At 45.6% G+C, this 19,046-nt stretch overlaps 3 protein-coding genes across 3 annotated transcripts in view; 1 reads left to right on the top strand and 2 right to left on the bottom strand.

Annotated features, from left to right (window-relative positions):
• Positions 1 to 3,556, bottom strand: part of LOC115146893 (G protein-coupled receptor kinase 3) — a 74,376-nt gene extending 70,820 nt beyond the window's left edge. Inside the window, exon 1 of the mRNA XM_065004723.1 lies at positions 3,434 to 3,556. Coding sequence (XP_064860795.1) covers positions 3,434 to 3,546 — 113 coding nt within the window. The 5' untranslated portion in view covers positions 3,547 to 3,556. The remainder of the gene's footprint in view (positions 1 to 3,433) is intronic.
• A 3,025-nt stretch (positions 3,557 to 6,581) lies between these two features.
• Positions 6,582 to 9,992, bottom strand: LOC115101051 (beta-crystallin A4-like). Its single transcript, XM_029620217.2, has 6 exons — positions 9,933 to 9,992; positions 8,332 to 8,378; positions 7,579 to 7,697; positions 7,259 to 7,400; positions 6,996 to 7,138; positions 6,582 to 6,800 (listed from the first exon to the last, which is right to left on the bottom strand). The coding sequence occupies exons 2-6, from the start codon at positions 8,368 to 8,370 to the stop codon at positions 6,653 to 6,655; spliced, it is 591 nt and encodes a 196-aa protein (XP_029476077.1). The 5' UTR covers positions 8,371 to 8,378; positions 9,933 to 9,992; the 3' UTR covers positions 6,582 to 6,652.
• Positions 9,993 to 15,663: 5,671 nt separating this feature from the next.
• On the top strand, positions 15,664 to 19,046 carry LOC115101049 (beta-crystallin B1-like). The gene is made up of 6 exons (XM_029620213.2): positions 15,664 to 15,738; positions 16,540 to 16,681; positions 17,200 to 17,318; positions 17,670 to 17,802; positions 18,013 to 18,155; positions 18,643 to 19,046. Exons 2-6 carry the CDS (start codon positions 16,559 to 16,561, stop codon positions 18,818 to 18,820), a joined length of 696 nt encoding a protein of 231 aa, XP_029476073.1. The 5' UTR covers positions 15,664 to 15,738; positions 16,540 to 16,558; the 3' UTR covers positions 18,821 to 19,046.

Raw genomic sequence — 19,046 nt, 5'->3', positions numbered from 1 at the left:
TTTATTTGTATTTTTCTCAAATATCATAACTTGGTGGGAGCTCATATTAATCCTGTTTCACAAGTGTGTACTACTGCGCATGCGATTTTGATTTTTTTTGCATATCCCAACTCTCCCTCAGACACCCTCGAGGAGTGGGTCACGGCCAGGGTCATACCCAAAGTGCTTATAGCAAACAGTTTAGCATGAATCGTATCTAAAGGTCACAGACAACAGGACCTTTCCACACTACTATACACCTAACGGGAGATAACATCTTTGTCTGGGCTGCACAGCAGTTAGCGCCAACAATAATAGCTGACAGAATGTGTTGCTATGGCGGCATCAATGGCCTCGCAAACACCACACACTCCAAAACGCAACATTTCCATCGCCTCGCATTTGCCTACAACATCCCAATGGTAGCTGCCTGCCTGTAAGCCTGTATTTGTTATTCAAAACCTGTGTGTTGATAAATAGTTCTCTTAAAACACCAGTGATTGAGTGGGCAGTCAGGCAATTGAAGGGGAGAGATACACAGAGGTGAACGAATGGATGTAGTCTGATCAAATCAGGCTGTAATACACAAGTAATTGTTATACACAGCCTGAAACTAATCCCTGCCAAATAGTGTAAATGTTGCTTACATGCCAGAATGGTTTAATAAAATTATATTTAAAAGATGCACTACGCAGAAATCGCTTTGCCATTTCCTGGTTGCTAAAATCGTAATAGTTTGCCTAATTTCACTTTATGTGACCAAGCAAGTATAGTGTAGAGAATCATTGCACCATCTAAACCGCTGTGAAATATATTTTCCAAAACTATATTTTCAGCTGTTTGAAGCTGGTGCATGAAACTGAAAGAAGCAAAAAAACAACAACATAAGAATAGGAGGCATAGAAATAATGCACATAGTACAGATGTACAGCTTCTTAGACTTGCTTTTAATGAGTGACATATCTATAACTCATATTTCTATATGAATTTGGTCAGGTCGCCCCAAAAAAGTGACATATTGCCGCTTTAAAAGCTTACTCTGATTGTCTGTGCGGTTTGTCCTTCAGCTGTTCTGGAGACAAAATAACCACAGGAAAGAATCATTTTCCCAACTTTTTAGAGAGCCAGTAGGTATATGGTTCTGTTCGTCAACAAGGTAAAATTAGTTTAATATTGGATATGATTTTTTTTATCTCGTCAATAGCTATTGAATCAAGCATGCAATGACAATGGTATATTCTGAATCAGGGGAAGATGAGGAACAACTGACACCTTTTTTTGTGCGACGTTTCTTTCTCCTCATTTCCAAGAAATCTAAAGTAAACTAAGCATCCGTGTGGATTGTTCTCCATCCTCCTGATTTGAAATTGAACATTTTCATTGTCACGGCACCCTTGGTTGAATAGCTATTGACGGGAGAAAAACAAATACATCCAATGTAAAACTAACTTTACCTTGGTGTCGAACAGAACCATATACCTGCCTCTCAAAACGTTGGGTAAAACAGCTCAGAAAACCAGAAGAGTACGTTTAAATGACATTTTATTCAACACTCTAGCTTGTACGGTGCATTTACATGATTTTGAAGACATTTGTTTCAGACAGGTAAACACATATATATATATGTTTTAACTGGGACAGTCAGTTAATTAAGAACAAATTCTTATTTACAATGACGGCCTAGGAACAGTGGGTTAAATGCCTTGTTCAGGGGCAGAACGACAGATTTAGCTTGTCAGCTCGGGGATTTGATCCACCAACCTTTCGGTTACTGGTTCAATGCTCTAACCACTAGGCTACCTGCCCCCTCCCCCCGGTTCATTGTGTATAACTGCCAGAGATGGGCAGGATTTATTTGACATGAACACAAAATATCTATTTCAATCACTTCGGAGTATTTACTAATTTCTCTTACACTGGGCTGAAGTACACACCAATGTATTTTGCAACAAGAGACTTTCAAGGAGCTGTAATTTATGGTTTCACATGTATTTATTTTTTGCACGCCATATTTTGTCACACCCTTTCACCCTGCATTGGTATCTGAAGCCTGATTGCACTACGGTGTGATAAAAGTGTATGCTAACATGAACTAAATATAAAACGGATATTTCAAAATGTACAATTGCAAAGCACGCGGAGTATAATTCTAATGAGCTCTGCCCCGAAACAAGGCCAATAATAACACCCAGTCAGCCCTTTCGTATTGTTATCTTTAATGATTTCTTATTGGTGTTACATTGTCGGGAAGGAACCTGCAAGTGCGCATTCCATTGGACAGTGTATATCAGATATCGTAGAAGTAATGAAAAGGTATGATCTGCTGTTCCGTCTTGGTGGGATCATTTTCACATAGAAACGTGGCTTTCTTGCAGACGCTTTCTTGCTCAACTAAGGTAGATAAACAACAACATATTAGTCGTAGCAAGAAAAGGTTTCTGTGAGCGTCACTAAGATGCTGTCGCTGTTCGGCCCGGATACTTGCAAATGTATCCTTAAATACAAAATACATGCATTTGAATTAAATACATTCCAAAATAAAAGTACTTTGTTGTTTATTTTTCGACACGTTGACCTTGGTGGTATTTAGCTATTCCCTGATTAATCAGGCTAGGGTGGATGCAGAAGACCCCTCCATCGATTGAGCTCTTCTACTCTTTCACCACATCATTCCACCATAAACAGATAGGCCTAACAGATTCATGTAGCAAATTTTATTTGTCACATACCCATGGTTAGCAGATGTTAATGCGAGTGTAGCGAAATGCTTGATGAACTGCATACTATTTATATTCAAAGCAACAAACAAAATAAATTAATAAATAGCTTCTGCCAACAGATGGTGGTGTTCGCAGGGTGGTAAAAATCTACTTTTTGGTCCACCAGCCGCAGCGGCCGCAATTTTACCGGCCACTTAAATGTCTGAAATATAATTAGAATTAAGATGAATCACAGAAAAGACTGTACAAATCACAGAATAGTGTACACCCCAACCTGCTTGCAGCACTTTAGCATTCAGATTCTCTCTTCCAGAGCTGACACACTCAAATATATATATCATTTATTTTTACCTCAGCTTTGGATAAAATAAACTGCTCCCAAATGCAATGCAGCTGGTAAGAATGGCCATTTTACCAGACAACGCCAAAATCTACCCGCATTGATAGATGACTCTTGGTCTGGTCTTCAGAACCCATCGTTAATAAGCATCATTAAAATGATATCATTCTAGGATGGCATTATGTCAGATGCTAATTGAACTAAAAGTGGATTTGAGGGATGGGGCCTCAGATGGTAGGGACCCTGAAGCCAGAGACAGCTGACGAATTGTTTCCTTTAGCGAGCTACTGCAACTGACTTGACACATTTGAATTAGGTTGGGTTTATCTCCCTACACAGACAGACGCACACCAATGACCGAGGCACAATATAAGGAGGATGAGCAATTATGTACCTGGGTTCAGGCAGTATGATTTTCTTGCTCGCCCGGGCCGCTGGAGTAGATTTGCTCTTCTCCATCGCCATCAAATAGCTGACATCGGCGAGAACTGCTTCGAGGTCCGCCATCTTCAACCTTGGGTGGACACCACACCTGCCGTGGGAACGTTTTTTTATTTTTTATTTAAGGAAAAGACGAAGCGAATGTCCACTGAATCTAGCTAGATCCAACCAGGGCGACCAAGACAGCTATGCGGATGACAGGAGCGACCATCCGAATGGAGCGTGTCGTTTTCTTCCTCTAGGTCTGACAAACACGGTCTCTCAAAACACAACCATTGTGACAGAAAAACAAACACACACAAAAAAAAAAAAATGTAGAGGAGATTGATAGCTCAATAGATGACTCGTTTATTGAGAGTTCACTCATCTGGGTGCGTGTTGTCTTCTTCCCATCAATAAGGTTCCGTTATGTGCAAAACGTGTGTTGCGGTTTCATGGACTCCGAATAGAAGCAGTTCAAAATAACAGCAGACAAGATTGATGAGATTTTCGTTTCTGCCTCTCCCCCACCACCACCACCACCACCACATTCAGAGCGCCTCACTTATTTAGATGGGCCACCTGCTAGATTTGGCTAACTAGCAAGCCAGCTAGTTAGCTAATAACTGTCAAAGCCCAATGATCCTGGATGATTGGTTTTTTATCTTCTTGGCAAGCTAAAAAATCATGTCAACCTTGCGGTATGTGCGAAGCTTTCAAGCTTCCTAACGGCGCCTTGTCGCCTATGCTTTTAACATAAAACAAAACATTAAGCGTCTACGAAGATGCTGCATAAAATCTATCGAAATGGCATCCGATGAAGACATCCCGTGAAAATGATGACAAGGGGAGAGAGCTAAAACAACAAGAGGAAGCCAGCTTCGCCTGTAATCACACAACAACAACAAATCGGACCACGAATGAATAGTCCAGATGCCGTATAAGGTAGGTTCACATGTATTCACCAAAACGAAGACTCGGGACAACAACGTACTTCTTCATCAGGAGGACATTTGTCGCAGAACACGTCGCCATATAGATGCAGGTTGCTAGCTGAATATCCAGGCCAGCGTGCAGAAAAAAACAACAATCAGCTAGATATCCGACTAAAAATCCCTCTAGCTAACAAGAAAACAACTATATGTTATTGGCGCTACGGTAACTATATATGCAATATTTAAACAAATCATGCCACGAAAAATCAGCCAGTTCACGTTAGTTAAATGTAGAATCTAGGGAGACAGGGTTGTCTACGACCAAACCGCTGTGCAAAACGTCGCTACTTCGGTAGCGAGTCGCTTACAGCCGCTTAGCAAGTAGCTAAACCCCGTGCTGTGAGCCAGTTCAATTTAAACTAACCCGCTAACATTAGATAATATACTGACTCGGCTAGCGCAGGTAGCTAGCTAACAGCCGCTTTGGTCGCGCCGACGCGAAACCCACTCGTGCAGTTAGCGATCTCGGCTAACGAATCCCGATCCTCGGGCAAACGCATCTCGTTTAAAAAAAAAAGACGGACCAAACCGCACACCATTTGCCGTAATCATTGCTTTTGCCCAGTGTCGTGGGCTCTGGCACGGAGACACCAGTGGCTAGCTAGCTGTTATGATGGGGGGAGGGGGCGTTGGAAGGAGGAAATTGGCTAGCTAACGTTAGCTCGGTGCGCCGTCCGCGGTCTCTCGCCACTGGGAGTTGAGTCTTTTCCCGGGCGACCAAACAACTTGCTAGCTAAACCAACGGGCAATGGGAGATAAGCTAACAACCTAAGTGCATGTCATTTCGTCTTCCAATATCAGCTGCCTGTCAGTGTCTTCCTCGGTCAAGTGTTGTGACCATACGTTTCTTTTCCTCCTCGTTGCGCGAGACACGTTCCTCTTGCTACAGTAGCCCGAATGGGATCCGGTACGAGATCCGCTGAGATCGGTGCATTCGGTAGAATCCGACGCCGAATGAGAACGTCCGATATCCTGTTTGTTTGCGTTCCTCAGAGGCACAGAAATTCTTCCTGTTATCCCTGGTGAGTCCGAGTAGAGACCGTTGGCTGAGTCTCCCGTGTGCAGCTGTGTGGTGGGTTTGTGTCTCCCCCCCCACCCAGTGTATTCTGTGTTCTCAGAAACGAGCGAGCTCAGCTACTGTGAAAGCCCCACTTCCTCACGCTGCGACCGAGAAGCCCGGAAAACATGTCATGGAGCCGGATCGCTCATGGACGGGGAACTAGGTGATTATAAATGCCATGTTACGAGTTTATTAAAATAAATACAATTATTTAAAATGAGCACTAGTCTGTTTAACTAAAAAAGAAAATGCATTATTTGTAACAGTGTTCAAAGAGGGCGGTAGGCACTGGGCACTCAGTATGGGCATCTTTTTTTAAATGACTAAAACATGAATAATAGATGGTTGACACATCTGGGAGATAACTAGCCGGATCAATCCAACGGACCATTCCTTGAATCATTAGACAACCCATTTGTGTATCTCCAAAACACTTTATTGTAGGCGTATGTTGGAGACCTGTTTAATCAGATTTTGAAGCATATATACACACGCATATTTAATTGGGACGTTTGATTTTCCTAAAATGCAGTAGGCATATGAATTGGCCAGTAGGCCTTAAATTATATGCTGCACTGTTAATAAAATACTAATTGCTGACGCATTTTGTTGGGCTTTACAACCTATACAACAGTGATTTATTTTTGGACAAGTATTTTACAAATGGGAAGCAAACATCTGATGAAAGCACTGCAAAATTGGGCTCCAATGCCCATCCCAAATGGTATGGGGGTCAGCCGAGCTTCCTCCAACCCACCTGACCCTTATCATAGCCTGTCTTCAAAGGCCACTTTGTCTCATAATTCTATTTAACAATGTACGTCATCACACTGTTATATTTGATTTAACCAAGCAATATTTTATTATTATATTTTGTCAATAGATTGATCTTTTTTTGTTGTTGTGTGTGATTACTGTCATGGAGACGTAGCGCCACCTGCTGGCCAGTAAATGTAATGTTTTCAGAAGCGCTCCAGCCTAAAATGTCTCAATAGCCATGTGGTTGTTTATTTGTTTGTTTGCCTTTAGCTATATTCAGAGAGGCACAAGCATGGACGGTAGGTCAGTGAGGTTTTATAAAGACAGTTTATTCAGCATTGGGTAACAGTGGGGTTAAGCTTGGGATAACGGTGAGAGGTTACTGCTGAATGCGGCGGATGGACTGGATCTGAGGGGTCTGGGAGTGGGAGCCGAACTCCCTGAAGTGCTTGTACTCGCCACAGTGACGGTCACACTCCATGATGTACTGGTAGCCACGGTATCCGGGGTACTGGTAGCACACGAAACTGGTAGGTAGAGAGACAGAAAGAGATTTCAGAGTCAGTTGGCGATAATGGATACTAATGAGGCTAAGGGAGTAGTCAAACAATTAGATTGGAGAGAGGATGAAAGCGATTTGAGAGAGGATGAAAGAGAGAGAGAGAAAGTGAGTGAAGTAGAGGGAGAGAGAGGTTGACTGTGGTAAGGGCCCGGCTACTCACGCTCCGGACTGGACCCTGAGGGAGCCGACCTCATTGTTGCACCAGCCCATGGCCTGGAGGGAGGGGTAGTCGTCGCTCAGCTCGCCCTTACGACCAAGGAAGTTCTCACGCTCATAAATGGTCATACGACACTCCCTGTGGTTCTGGAGGGGAGAAGACGGAGGGGGAGGGGGGGGGGAGTTGTCAGTCAAGAGGAAGAGTGTGGAATAGGTCGTGATAGAAGCAGATAGGAGTAGATAGAGAGCGGTAGTTTAGTTACTCACAGCGCAGGCAATGGGCCTGAAGGAGGTCATTCTCTCGATGTGGTAGGCATTGCTTCCTCCGAAGGCATCGCACTGGGGGTACTCTCCTCTCTCCAGCACAAACTGCTGGCCCTGGTAGGAAGCATGCTCGTAGCCAACCCAACTATAGGAGCGAGAGGGAGAAAGGGGGAAAAGTAAGACATCACATTGAGATCTCTCATTTTCCCATCAGCTTCTCTGAGCAATAGTTCTACAGACTGAAACCAGCGAGTGGATGGTCTGCTTTGAGTGTTTCTGCGGGTTGGGGATTTTTAAGTGTGGATTTGTGTGTAAGTACTCACGCTCCACTCTCCACCCTGAGGGAGCGCACAGTCTCGAACCCGAACTCCATCACATTGCAGCACTCGGAGGTGAACTCGTGCCGACGACCCTGGAAGCACTCCTCGTCGAAGACAATGATCTGAGAGAGAGAGACATGAGTTACATACTGTATCCGGTCTATTTACCTGGACAGGCTGCTGTAGGGGAGGACGGCTCATAATAATGTCTGGAATGGAATAAATGGAATGGTATCAAACAGGTGGAAACCGTGGGCTTGTCGTGTTCGACATGTTCCATTCATTCCGTTCCAGACGTGACTGTTAGCCCGTCCTCCCCAATTAAAGGTGCCACCAGCCGCCTGTGGTGTGCAGCCGGAAGTGTCTCTCCAGCTCTTTAGAGTTAATATGGTCTGTGATTCGTCTAACGCGGGATCAGAAAGAGTGTGCCTAGACCCGACCCTGCTGTCGACCAAACAGGCCCCTGTGACAAACGGTTTGTTCCTGAACTCAGGTTGTCACATTGATCCCAGACACCTGTTTCTCCCGCATCTCTCTGGTTTAAAGAGCTTTCCTGGACCACACAGACTGAGCTCAAATACTTGACAAAAATCCTTCTTTCCCCGCTTCCTTCCTTGAGGTAATCACTGATCTGCCACGGTTGGAGAGGTGGAGGTCAGAATTCCACTGCATTGCTTTTAGGTCACGGACGGATGTATTTTAAACATGTCCAGGGCCTTTGATATAATGCACACTCAGTCACCCAGTCTCACATACCTTCCAGTGGCCGGAGAACTTGGTGCAATGGTGAGTCATCTTGTTGTCTGGAATGAGAGAGGACAGATAGCAGGGTTGTTATAAACAATAGTACTTTTTACAACGAGCAGAATGTGACATTTGGACAATGTGCAACTCGGGATGCTAATTAGACCACTGAACGTTTCTTTCCCACCCATTCATACTCGCATTATACACACACACACACACACACACACACACACACACACACACACACACACACACACACACACACACACACACACTCTCTCCCTCACACACACACACACACACACACACACTCTCCCTCACACACACACACACACACACACACACACACACACACACACACACACACACACATACTCTCTCCCTCACACACACACACTCTTTCTTCTCATATAAACACACACACTGCCCCAGACACGCAACAAAGTTCGGCAACAAAGTTTGCCCATATCAAAAATACTGCCCATCAAACAAATTTTCAGGTCAAATATATATATATATAAATATATATAACAGAGCAAAGTAGCTGGTGGAGGGAGAAAATGGAGAGGCATTGTGTTTCATCCCCTATAATAGAGTCCAGTGGCGGGTTAGTACAGCAGGACTCCCTCCCTGTGTCATAAACTATTCATATTGTACCACCGCATCAATGCTAATCTACGCCCCATGGCCTGCTTTTATGTACTGAAAAGGCCCGTACAGCTCGAATGCTCTAGAATGTGAAAAGGCTGGTTTAACTCTGTATGCAGGGCTAAAATGCTTGGTTTAGCTATGTGTTGTTCAGGGCTAAAAGGCTTGGTTTAGCTATGTGTTGTTCAGGGCTAAAAGGCTTGGTTTAGCTATGTGTTGTTCAGGGCTAAAAGGCTTGGTTTAACTATGTGTTGTTCAGGGCTAAAAGGCTTGGTTTAGCTATGTGTTGTTCAGGGCTAAAAGGCTTGGTTTAGCTATGTGTTGTTCAGGGCTAAAAGGCTTGGTTTAGCTATGTGTTGTTCAGGGCTAAAAGGCTTGGTTTAACTATGTGTTGTTCAGGGCTAAAAGGCTTGGTTTAGCTATGTGTTGTTCAGGGCTAAAAGGCTTGGTTTAGCTATGTGTTGTTCAGGGCTAAAAGGCCTGTGAGGATAGTGTCCCAGCGAAGCCCAAAGCAGGCGCTGTGGAGTGACTGGCCTGAATAGCAGGACCATTGTGTGATGCTGGATTGAAAGCGTCAGCAGCTATTTACAGACCCTGTACTGGAATGAGGAAAGTCCAACAGACCAGGGGCCACATCTAGGATATTCCCCTTTAGGTCTCCTTTTCCTATATTCTTTTTTTTTCTGCCACTCTTTTTCGATTTTTCTCTCTATTTTCCCCCTTTTTTCTTCCGATTGTTCTCTCTCCATCCCTTGTCGGCCCCTGGTCCTTGTTCCCGGGGCCCAGAGTTATGCCCCTGGGCCTGCCTGGCTGCGGTGTGAAGTGGTGGCGGGCAGACCGAGTCATTATGGGGCCTGCTACCCTACCCTAGGCACTCTGCCCTGCTCTGTCTTCCTGCCTGCCTGGCTGGGTGGATGATCAGGCTGGTGCTATGGTTCTCTGGGTGGGACAGAGAGACTCACCTTGCTTTGATGCCCTTGGCTGTCCCGGAATGAGAGTGAGAGGACTCACGCGCCCCCACCCTTTTAAAGCCTCCCCTGGCAAAGGGCCACACTGAAAGCCCCAGCTCAGCAGCGGGGAGGAGCCTCTCTTTGTCCCTCCGACAAAAGCAGGGGTTAATCTATAGAGGGACTGAAGTGCAGACGCCACACTATCACCCAGGGCAGGGACCAGGGGTAGGGAGGAGAGAAGAGACAAGTGCAGGGTACTTGGAATGTCAAGGGGTGATGAGAGGAGGGGGATTCCCTCCAAAAGCCACGTACAGTAGCCTACACTTGATTTCTCTCTCTCTCTCTCTCTCTCTCTCTCTCTCTCTCTCTGCCTCTCTCTACCTCTTCCTCACTATCTCCTCCTTTCATTTCTTCTTTATTTCTATCGTTCACAATCACATCTCATGGGTTCTTGTGGGTCTCAGCTAACGAGCTGTATCCCAAGAGCCCTCATGGATGACCCTGTCCTCTCTGTTGACAAGCATGTCATGTCCTTTACTCACCTGTAGGGAGAGACCTGTCTGTCTCTCTGTCTGTCTCACTCTGGTTCACCTCACCTCACCTGCTTCGTTGCAATCCCTGCCCCCTATTTCCTCCCAAAGGACCGATAAAGTATTCTGTCTGTCTGTCTGTCTGTCTGTCTGTCTGTCTCTGTCTGTCTGTCTGTCTGTCTGTCTGCTGACTGACTTAATTGTTATTATGTCATCACTAATGCCTTTGGTCGATTGTCACGGTAAAAGGTTGACAGGACTGAAACCGAACATCTTCAAAATAAACGTACAAGTTCAACTTGTGCACGGTTGACTTTTTGAGACTGTTGATGACTGAGGCGCCGTCATTCCGTTAGCACCACCATGAGACACGGCATGCAGCATCGAAGGTGCGCATCTTATTTCGCCCTGTCAATTATTCATAGTTCATCTGCAGCATGATCAGGGCATGCGCCCCATGTTTCATAACACAGAGCAGCAGGAGGCTCCATTTGGTGCTGGAATGTGGACATCTCGTCTGGCAGATAGAGAGAGAAACATAAACATAGAGAGAGAAAGAGAGTGAATAAGCCGAGCCAAGAAATGAGACCGAGGACCAAGTTGGAAGAGGGTCAGCAGTAGGCAGGAAACCCTCAGACGGGTTACACGTCAACAGTGGAACGGACCACTTCGAAGAAAGAGAAATGGTGGTTATGAACTATTACAGTTGGTTAACCATTAGGCTTAACCAAATGGCTATTGTCATTTGTACTTAGGCTGTGTGTCCTTTTTATCCCGAAGGGAATATTCTTGTATTTCATTAACTTTCAGAAATATGTTTCAAAAAAAATGTTAGCCATCACAAATGAATCAATTCCAAAGTATAAATCGTGCCTTTTACATATGCATTCATTTCATTTGATGTTTAACAAACTGTTGTTCTAATGAGGTCTGTGTGTTGCTGGTGTAGAGGAGTCAGGCGCAGGACAGCAGATATGCGTGAATAAACGTATTTTACTCAAAATAGACAAAAATACAATGAAAGCATGCCCACATAACAGACCATATTACATACAAATAAACATGGGGGAACAGAGGGTTAAATAATGAACAAGTCATTGGGGAATTGAAACCAGGTGTGTAAGACAAAAGACCAAACAAATGGAAAATGAAAAGTGGATCCGTGATGGCTGGAAGGCCGGTGACGTCAACCGCCGAACGCCGCCCAAACAAGGAGAGGGACCGACTTCGGCGGAAGTCGTGACGGTTGTAGTGTTGTAGGTCAGTACAAAAAGAAGAAAATAATTACTCAAAAAAACAGCACTAAAAGAAGGTTGCTTACAATCATTTATTCATTCATGAACACATGTTGTTTTGACATGTTTTGACAAACTCTGTTATAATGCGTAAGCTGTTTATAACGCATTAGCCATAGCTGTAGTATTGGACATGGCTTTTGCATTAGCCATAGCTTTAGCATAGCCATGGCTTTGGTGTTAGCCATAGCTTTAGCATAGCCATGGCTTTGGTCCTAGCCATATCTTTAGCATAGCCATGGCTTTGGTGTTAGCCATAGCTTTAGCATAGCCATGGTTTTTGCATTCGCCATAGCTTTAGCATAGCCACAGCTTTAGCATAGCCATGGCTTTGGTGTTAGCGAGCACAGCGCTGCGCTGGCTGTTATGACAGCAGAGTGACGACCCAGTCAACCATTAGTCAACAGAGAAAGGAGCAGAGACTAGACTGGTACTAGCCTCCCTCTCTCTGACTGGATCCTGTGGAAAGATGGTATCTACGGCTGTATGGCTGCCTTTACACAGCCAGCTCAATTCTAAAAAAAAAAATCACTAATTGGTCATTTGACCAATCAGATCAGCTCCTTTTCCCAATAAAAATATCAGAATTGGACTGCCTTTGTAAACACAGCCTATGTTTCCGATTCTACACTGGCCTGCTAAGAATGATAAGATAACATAACAGAAGAATGACTCTGAATTACAAATAATACAGAGATAGATTTCCTAGACATTGATAGGTGCCCAGGTTTCCATGTAAAATTGGTCTAATGTATTTTTGCATTTTATCTGTTGAGATCATCATTTGCCATTATTTTATACACTTTTTTTTTGTACCCTTACTCAACCAACCTTTACTCAACTAACTTTTACTCAACCAACCTTTACTCAACCAACCTTTACTCAACCAACCTTTACTCAACTAACTTTTACTCAACCAACCTTTACTCTACCAACCTTTACTCTTCCAACCTTTACTCTTCCAACCTTTACTCTACCAACCTTTACTCTTCCAACCTTTACTCTTCCAACCTTTACTCTACCAACCTTTAATCTACCAACCTTTACTCTACCAACCTTTAATCTACCAACCTTTACTCTACCAACCTTTACTCTACCAACCTTTACTCTTCCAACCTTTACTCTTCCAACCTTTACTCTTCCAACCTTTACCAACCTTTACTCTTCCAACCTTTACTCTACCAACCTTTAATCTACCAACCTTTAATCTACCAACCTTTACTCTTCCAACCTTTACTCTTCCAACCTTTACTCTACCAACCTTTAATCTACCAACCTTTACTCTACCAACCTTTACTCTACCAACCTTTACTCTTCCAACCTTTAATCTACCAACCTTTACTCTACCAACCTTTAATCTACCAACCTTTACTCTACCAACCTTTAATCTACCAACCTTTTACTCTACCGACCTTTTACTCCAACCTTTACTCTTCCAACCTTTACTCTACCAACCTTTAATCTACCAACCTTTACTCTACCAACCTTTAATCTACCAACCTTTACTCTACCAACCTTTAATCTACCAACCTTTACTCTTCCAACCTTTAATCTTCCAACCTTTACTCTTCCAACCTTTACTCTACCAACCTTTTACTCTACCGACCTTTACTCTACCAACCTTTTACTCTACCAACCTTTTACTCTACCAACCTTTTACTCTACCAACCTTTTACTCTACCAACCTTTTACTCTACCGACCTTTTACTCTACCGACCTTTTACTCTACCGACCTTTTACTCTACCAACCTTTACTCTACCAACCTTTTACTCTACCAAATAGTTTTGGACTCATTATGCCCTAGTAGTGGATTGTCATCACAGCTATATACTTGACATTCTATGACACACAAACAAAACCCAGCCCCTCCTCCCCGTGGCTGCCTGAACACTTCACTTTATACAGTGACACTTCCCACAAGGCCTCATGTTGTCACTAGGCAGGAACCTGCAACTCTGCCTCAGGCTCTGGGCCACACATAGGTCACTATACATCATGCTAATGTATTGCTGCTCTATGTCTTGCTGCTCTTGCTGCTCTATGTCTTGCTGCTCTATGTCTTGCTGCTCTATGTCTTGCTGCTCTATGTCTTGCTTCAGCCTACACATATAGGTTTATATCTTAGATAGATATAGGTGATGAACAATCAATCGATCACGGATTGCGATGCACACGTCAACATTTTAAAAGTCATCCAGCGATATGACCAGTGATATTGACCTACAGTACACAGTGGAGACCTGCACTTGATTGGACAATGGACGGAGAAGACGAACATTGTCAAAAAGACCTGTGGTGGGGGGTGGGGGGTGGAGAGGGTAGATGGAGATGGGGTCGAGAGAGATGGAAGGAGAGAGTAGAGAGACTAAAGGGTTTGACATTCTCCTCCAGGTTATTTCTACTCTATTATTCCGCCTCTCTCTTCCATGTCGCCATCACCCTCCTTTGCCACACTTCTAGGTGCTTTTTAATGCTGTGGTGCTGTCTGTGTGTTAGCGTCATGTCTATGTGAAACGTGTGTGTGCTGTCTGTGTGTTAGCGTCATGTCTATGTGAAACGTGTGTGCTGTCTGTGTGTTAGCGTCATGTCTATGTGAAACGTGTGTGTGTGCTGTCTGTGTTTGGGAGACAAAAAAAGACAGTCTGTGTGAGATATTATCAGGTCTTTTACATGTTCTTTCATAATAATATTACATCATTTTACCTTTATTTAACAAGGCAAGTCAGTTAAGAACAAATTCTTATTTTCAATGATGGCCTAGGAACAGTGGGTTAACTGCCTTGTTCAGGGGCAGAACGACAGATTTGTACCTTGTCAACTCGGGGATTTGATCTTGCAACCTTTCAGTTACTAGTCCAACGCTCTAACGCTCTAACCACTAGGCTACCTGCTGGTTACTAGTCCAACGCTCTAACCACTAGGCTACCTGCTGGTTACTAGTCCAACGCTCTAACCACTAGGCTACCTGCTGGTTACTAGTCCAACGCTCTAACCACTAGGCTACCTGCTGGTTACTAGTCCAACGCTCTAACCACTAGGCTACCTGCTGGTTACTAGTCCAACGCTCTAACCACTAGGCTACCTGCTGGTTACTAGTCCAACGCTCTAACCACTAGGCTACCTGCTGGTTACTAGTCCAACGCTCTAACCACTAGGCTACCTGCTGGTTACTAGTCCAACGCTCTAACCACTAGGCTACCTGCTGGTTACTAGTCCAACGCTCTAACCACTAGGCTACCTGCTGGTTACTAGTCCAACGCTCTAACCACTAGGCTACCTGCTGGTTACTAGTCCAACGCTCTAACCACTAGGCTACCTGCTGGTTACTAGTCCAACGCTCTAACCACTAGGCTACCTGCTGGTTACTAGTCCAACGCTCTAACCACTATGATCCTTCTCATTTGAAAAATACGAATAGGGAGCAGAACTTTATTTTATTGATTGCTCTCAACTAACCAGATGAAGAAGAAGAAGATCAGTCCGGACAAAACGTACGTGAATGGAAATAAATTACAATCCCCCTTTTCTTAATCAACTTTTCCCACTTCAAAATCAAATGTTTTGCCATTTTGAATCATAAATCTTTTGTCTTTTCGAAGCTAAGCTAAGTGCTGGTGCAGTTTCACCTGTTAGAGTTAGAGAAAGATACAGAGTGTGTGTGTGTGTGTTAACTCCTTGCTCCCTCCAGGTCTATGCATTCCTGTGCCCTATATGCTACTGTAGCTTACAGGCCCAGCTCACTAACAGAGAGGGAAAGTGCCATTGTCAGGGCTTTCCATTGACAGTAAAGTGCCTACGGGCAGCGGGGGGTTCTGGTTGTTGCGATGACCCAGGGGGCTTTGGTCCAGACCAACTCTGATGACGCTGGTGCTTCTATTGTCCACCGAGCCCTTGCGTTCAGCCTTTGCCAGGGTATAAAAGCTAGGGTTCTGCACTGAGATGGCCAGCACGATCCAGCCTACCCCACACGGCACAGCAAGCTGTACACGCAGGTAAGGACACACCCCACACCAACTGAAAACAGCAGTCGATCCACAGCAGCAAACAGCGCACAGGGGCCCACTCCTCTCAGCCTACCATGCCCGGGTGTGTCACCCCCAGGCGGGGCTGAGCCCCTAACAGAGGCTCGGCCTCAGGGCCTACATGAGGCACTCAGACCCCAGGCTGGATTGGTACAACGGATGGTTATTTTCTCCTTGGAGATTCTGATCCATCCTATGGAAGTGTTTGGCCGCTGTTTCCTGCCTCAGTTAGTTACAAGACTAAGAAACAGATACACGAACAAAACACATTCAACTCTGTAGTGAGAACACACCTTTAGCTGATCTGTGTTTTGATCTTTTTTTCTCTCCCTGTCCCTCTCCCTGTCCCTCTTTCTCTGTCCCTCTCCCTGTCCCTCTTTCTCTGTCCCTCTCTCCCTGTCCCTCTTTCTCTGTCCCTCTCTCCCTGTCCCTCTTTCTCTGTCCCTGTCCCTCTCTCCCTGTCCCTCTTTCTCTCTCCCTGTCCCTCTCTCCCTGTCCCTCTCTCCCTGTCCCTCTTTCTCTGTCCCTGTCCCTCTCTCCCTGTCCCTCTTTCTCTCAATCGATCTCTCCATCTCCCACACTATTCTCCCTTTCCCTTTCTGCTCTCTCTCGCCCTCTTTCCCTTCTTACTCTCTTTTACTCTCTCTGCCTTCCCCATCTTCTTTCCTCTGACATGCCTCTCCTCTCCCCATCCTCTCTCATCTCTCCATTCTCCCTCCCTCCCTCTAACCCCTCTCCCTCAATCCATCCCCCCCCCACGCTCTCCGTCAGAATCTCCTGATTCCTCACCATGTCTCAGACCGCCAAGTCCGCCTCCAGCCAGGGCACTGATGTCAAGGACAAGGGAGCCCCTGCCCCTGCTGCCACTAGCAAGGCCACTAAGACCGGAGAACCCAGCGTCGGAAACTTCCGAGTGAGTCGCACACGTCCATTTAAAAATACACCACAACCCACTTGAGAGTAAAGTCCACCCGTTGTGTGAGCAGCAAACAGTTTAACGTTAGCCATTCTCTTTGAACTTTTCATCTGAGCCGGGCTAATTGACTACGGATAGAACATCGTTCGTTGTGGTTGGTAAATGTTGCTACTTAAGTCGGCGTGTCTTAAGATGACCCCAGAGATCTTGCAGCCGTCACAGCAGTACGGGTCGGCTTTGGGTTTTATAGTGGAAGGCGGTACAGGTAGTCCGAGGACAGGAAGAACGTCAGAGCTTTCTAACGGATCGACAAACTGAATGGCACAAACGGTAAAGGGCTCTGAGACCTCGTTACATACCTGCAGTAGTAAAAGGCACCAAATGCGCTCTAATTCTATGGCAAAAGGGTCAACATAGAAAAAACAATATTTGCGGACGACGGACAGTATCTCACCCTTGACCTCTTCCAGGGATAAATGGCATCTAACCTCTGACCACTCACTGCCCCCCTGTAGATCATGCTGTTCGACCAGGAGAACTTCCAGGGCCGAATGATGGAGGTCCAGAACGAGTGCATGAACGTGTGTGAACGCGGCATGGACAGAGTGCGCAGTATCATCGTCGAGAGCGGCCCGTAAGTGGACACACACACCTACAGGGCAAGATCACACACACACACACACACACACACACACACACACACACAGTCACACACACACACAGTCACACACATCCACAGGACACAATCAATCATCTCTACATGCTAGTCCAACACATAGGAAGACAAACTCAGACTGAGCCCAAAACATTTGAGCCCAAACACTGATGCTGTCATTTTTCGTGGCCTTTTCACGCACATTTAATTTTGACCTGTCTTCTAATCCCTCTCCCCCCTCTCCCCCTTGTCCCCGGCGGCCACCCCTCTCCCCCTTGTCCCCGGTGGCCCCCCCTCTCCCCCTTGTCCCCGGCGGCCCCCCCTCTCCAGCTTTGTTGCCTTTGAGCAGACTAACTTCCGTGGGGAGATGTTCATCCTGGAGAAGGGAGAGTACCCTCGCTGGGATACCTGGAGCAACTCTTACCGTAGCGACTGCCTCATGTCCCTCAGGCCCATCCGCATGGTGAGGAACACACACATTCCCGAAACACACACTGTCACATTTTCCTATATACGCTCTCTCACACACATTCCAAACATGACAGTGACGAACGAGTTCGCCGGAGCGTAAAAACAGCCGGTAACCAGGGCTAATACAGTAGCTAGTGAAGAGACCTTCCAGCCTTTTCCCTGACCCCCCCCCCCCCCGTCTCCCCTTCCCTCCACACCACAGGACAGCCTGGAGCACAAGATCTGTCTGTTTGAGCTCTCCGACTTCAAGGGCAATAAGATGGAGATCCAGGAGGATGACGTGCCCACCCTCTGGGCGCACGGCTTCACCGACAGAGTGGGCAGCGTGAGGGTGCCCGGCGGAGTGTGAGTGTACACACACACACTCGTACTTACGCACACACACCAGAAATCTATTTGCATGGATACTGGGACCGAAAAACCCTCACCTATATCGAAAATAAAAAAAAATGTAAAAAACATATCTGTAGGCTGAAGCAAGACATAGAGCAGCAAGACATAGAGCAGCAATACATTAGCATGATGTATAGTGACCTATGTGTGGCCCAGAGCCCGAGGCAGAGTTGCAGGTTCCTGCCGAGTGACAACACGAGGCCTTGTGGGAAGTGTCACTGTATAAAGTGAAGTGTTCAGGCAGCCACGGGGGAGGAGGGGCTGGGTTTTGTTTGTGTGTCATAGAATGTCACGGGTACATTCATAACTGTTGCACACTTTAAAGTGGAAACGCAGAACTCCAATGTGACTCATGTTGTCTCTAAAAAAACAGCCTAAAAATGACTATCAATCTAAATGTAACAAAACATGACCTTGTCTCCTTTCCTCCTCTCTCCAGGTGGGTGGGTTACCAGTACCCCGGATACAGAGGCTACCAGTACCTATTTGAGTGTGGTGACTACAGACACTACAACGAGTTCTGTGCCTTCCAGCCTCAGATCCAGTCCATGCGTCGCGTCAGGGACATGCAGTTCCACCAGCGTGGATGCTTCAACCTCACCTCCGCCAGCAAGTGAGCGACCTCTGGTGGATGCACGCTGTAACTGCAGCCAGCCAGCCCTCCCTCACTCAACCCGCCCATCGGGCGCTTTTTATTTCTCCAATCCTATTCCTCCTTTCCTTCCCTTCACCCACCTTCACCCCTCCATCCTAAAGGGATGGAACGGCAGCATCGTACCGAACGGAACAACCTAAATGACTTTTTATGATGCCAAATAATAAACATGTTTTGAAAAACTAGAA

Source organism: Oncorhynchus nerka, linkage group LG19, assembly GCF_034236695.1.
Source record: "Oncorhynchus nerka isolate Pitt River linkage group LG19, Oner_Uvic_2.0, whole genome shotgun sequence".
In the NCBI taxonomy this organism is placed as follows: Eukaryota; Metazoa; Chordata; class Actinopteri; order Salmoniformes; family Salmonidae; genus Oncorhynchus; species Oncorhynchus nerka.
Note: the sequence above shows the minus strand (reverse complement) of the source record. Positions and strands in the feature narration are given on the sequence as shown.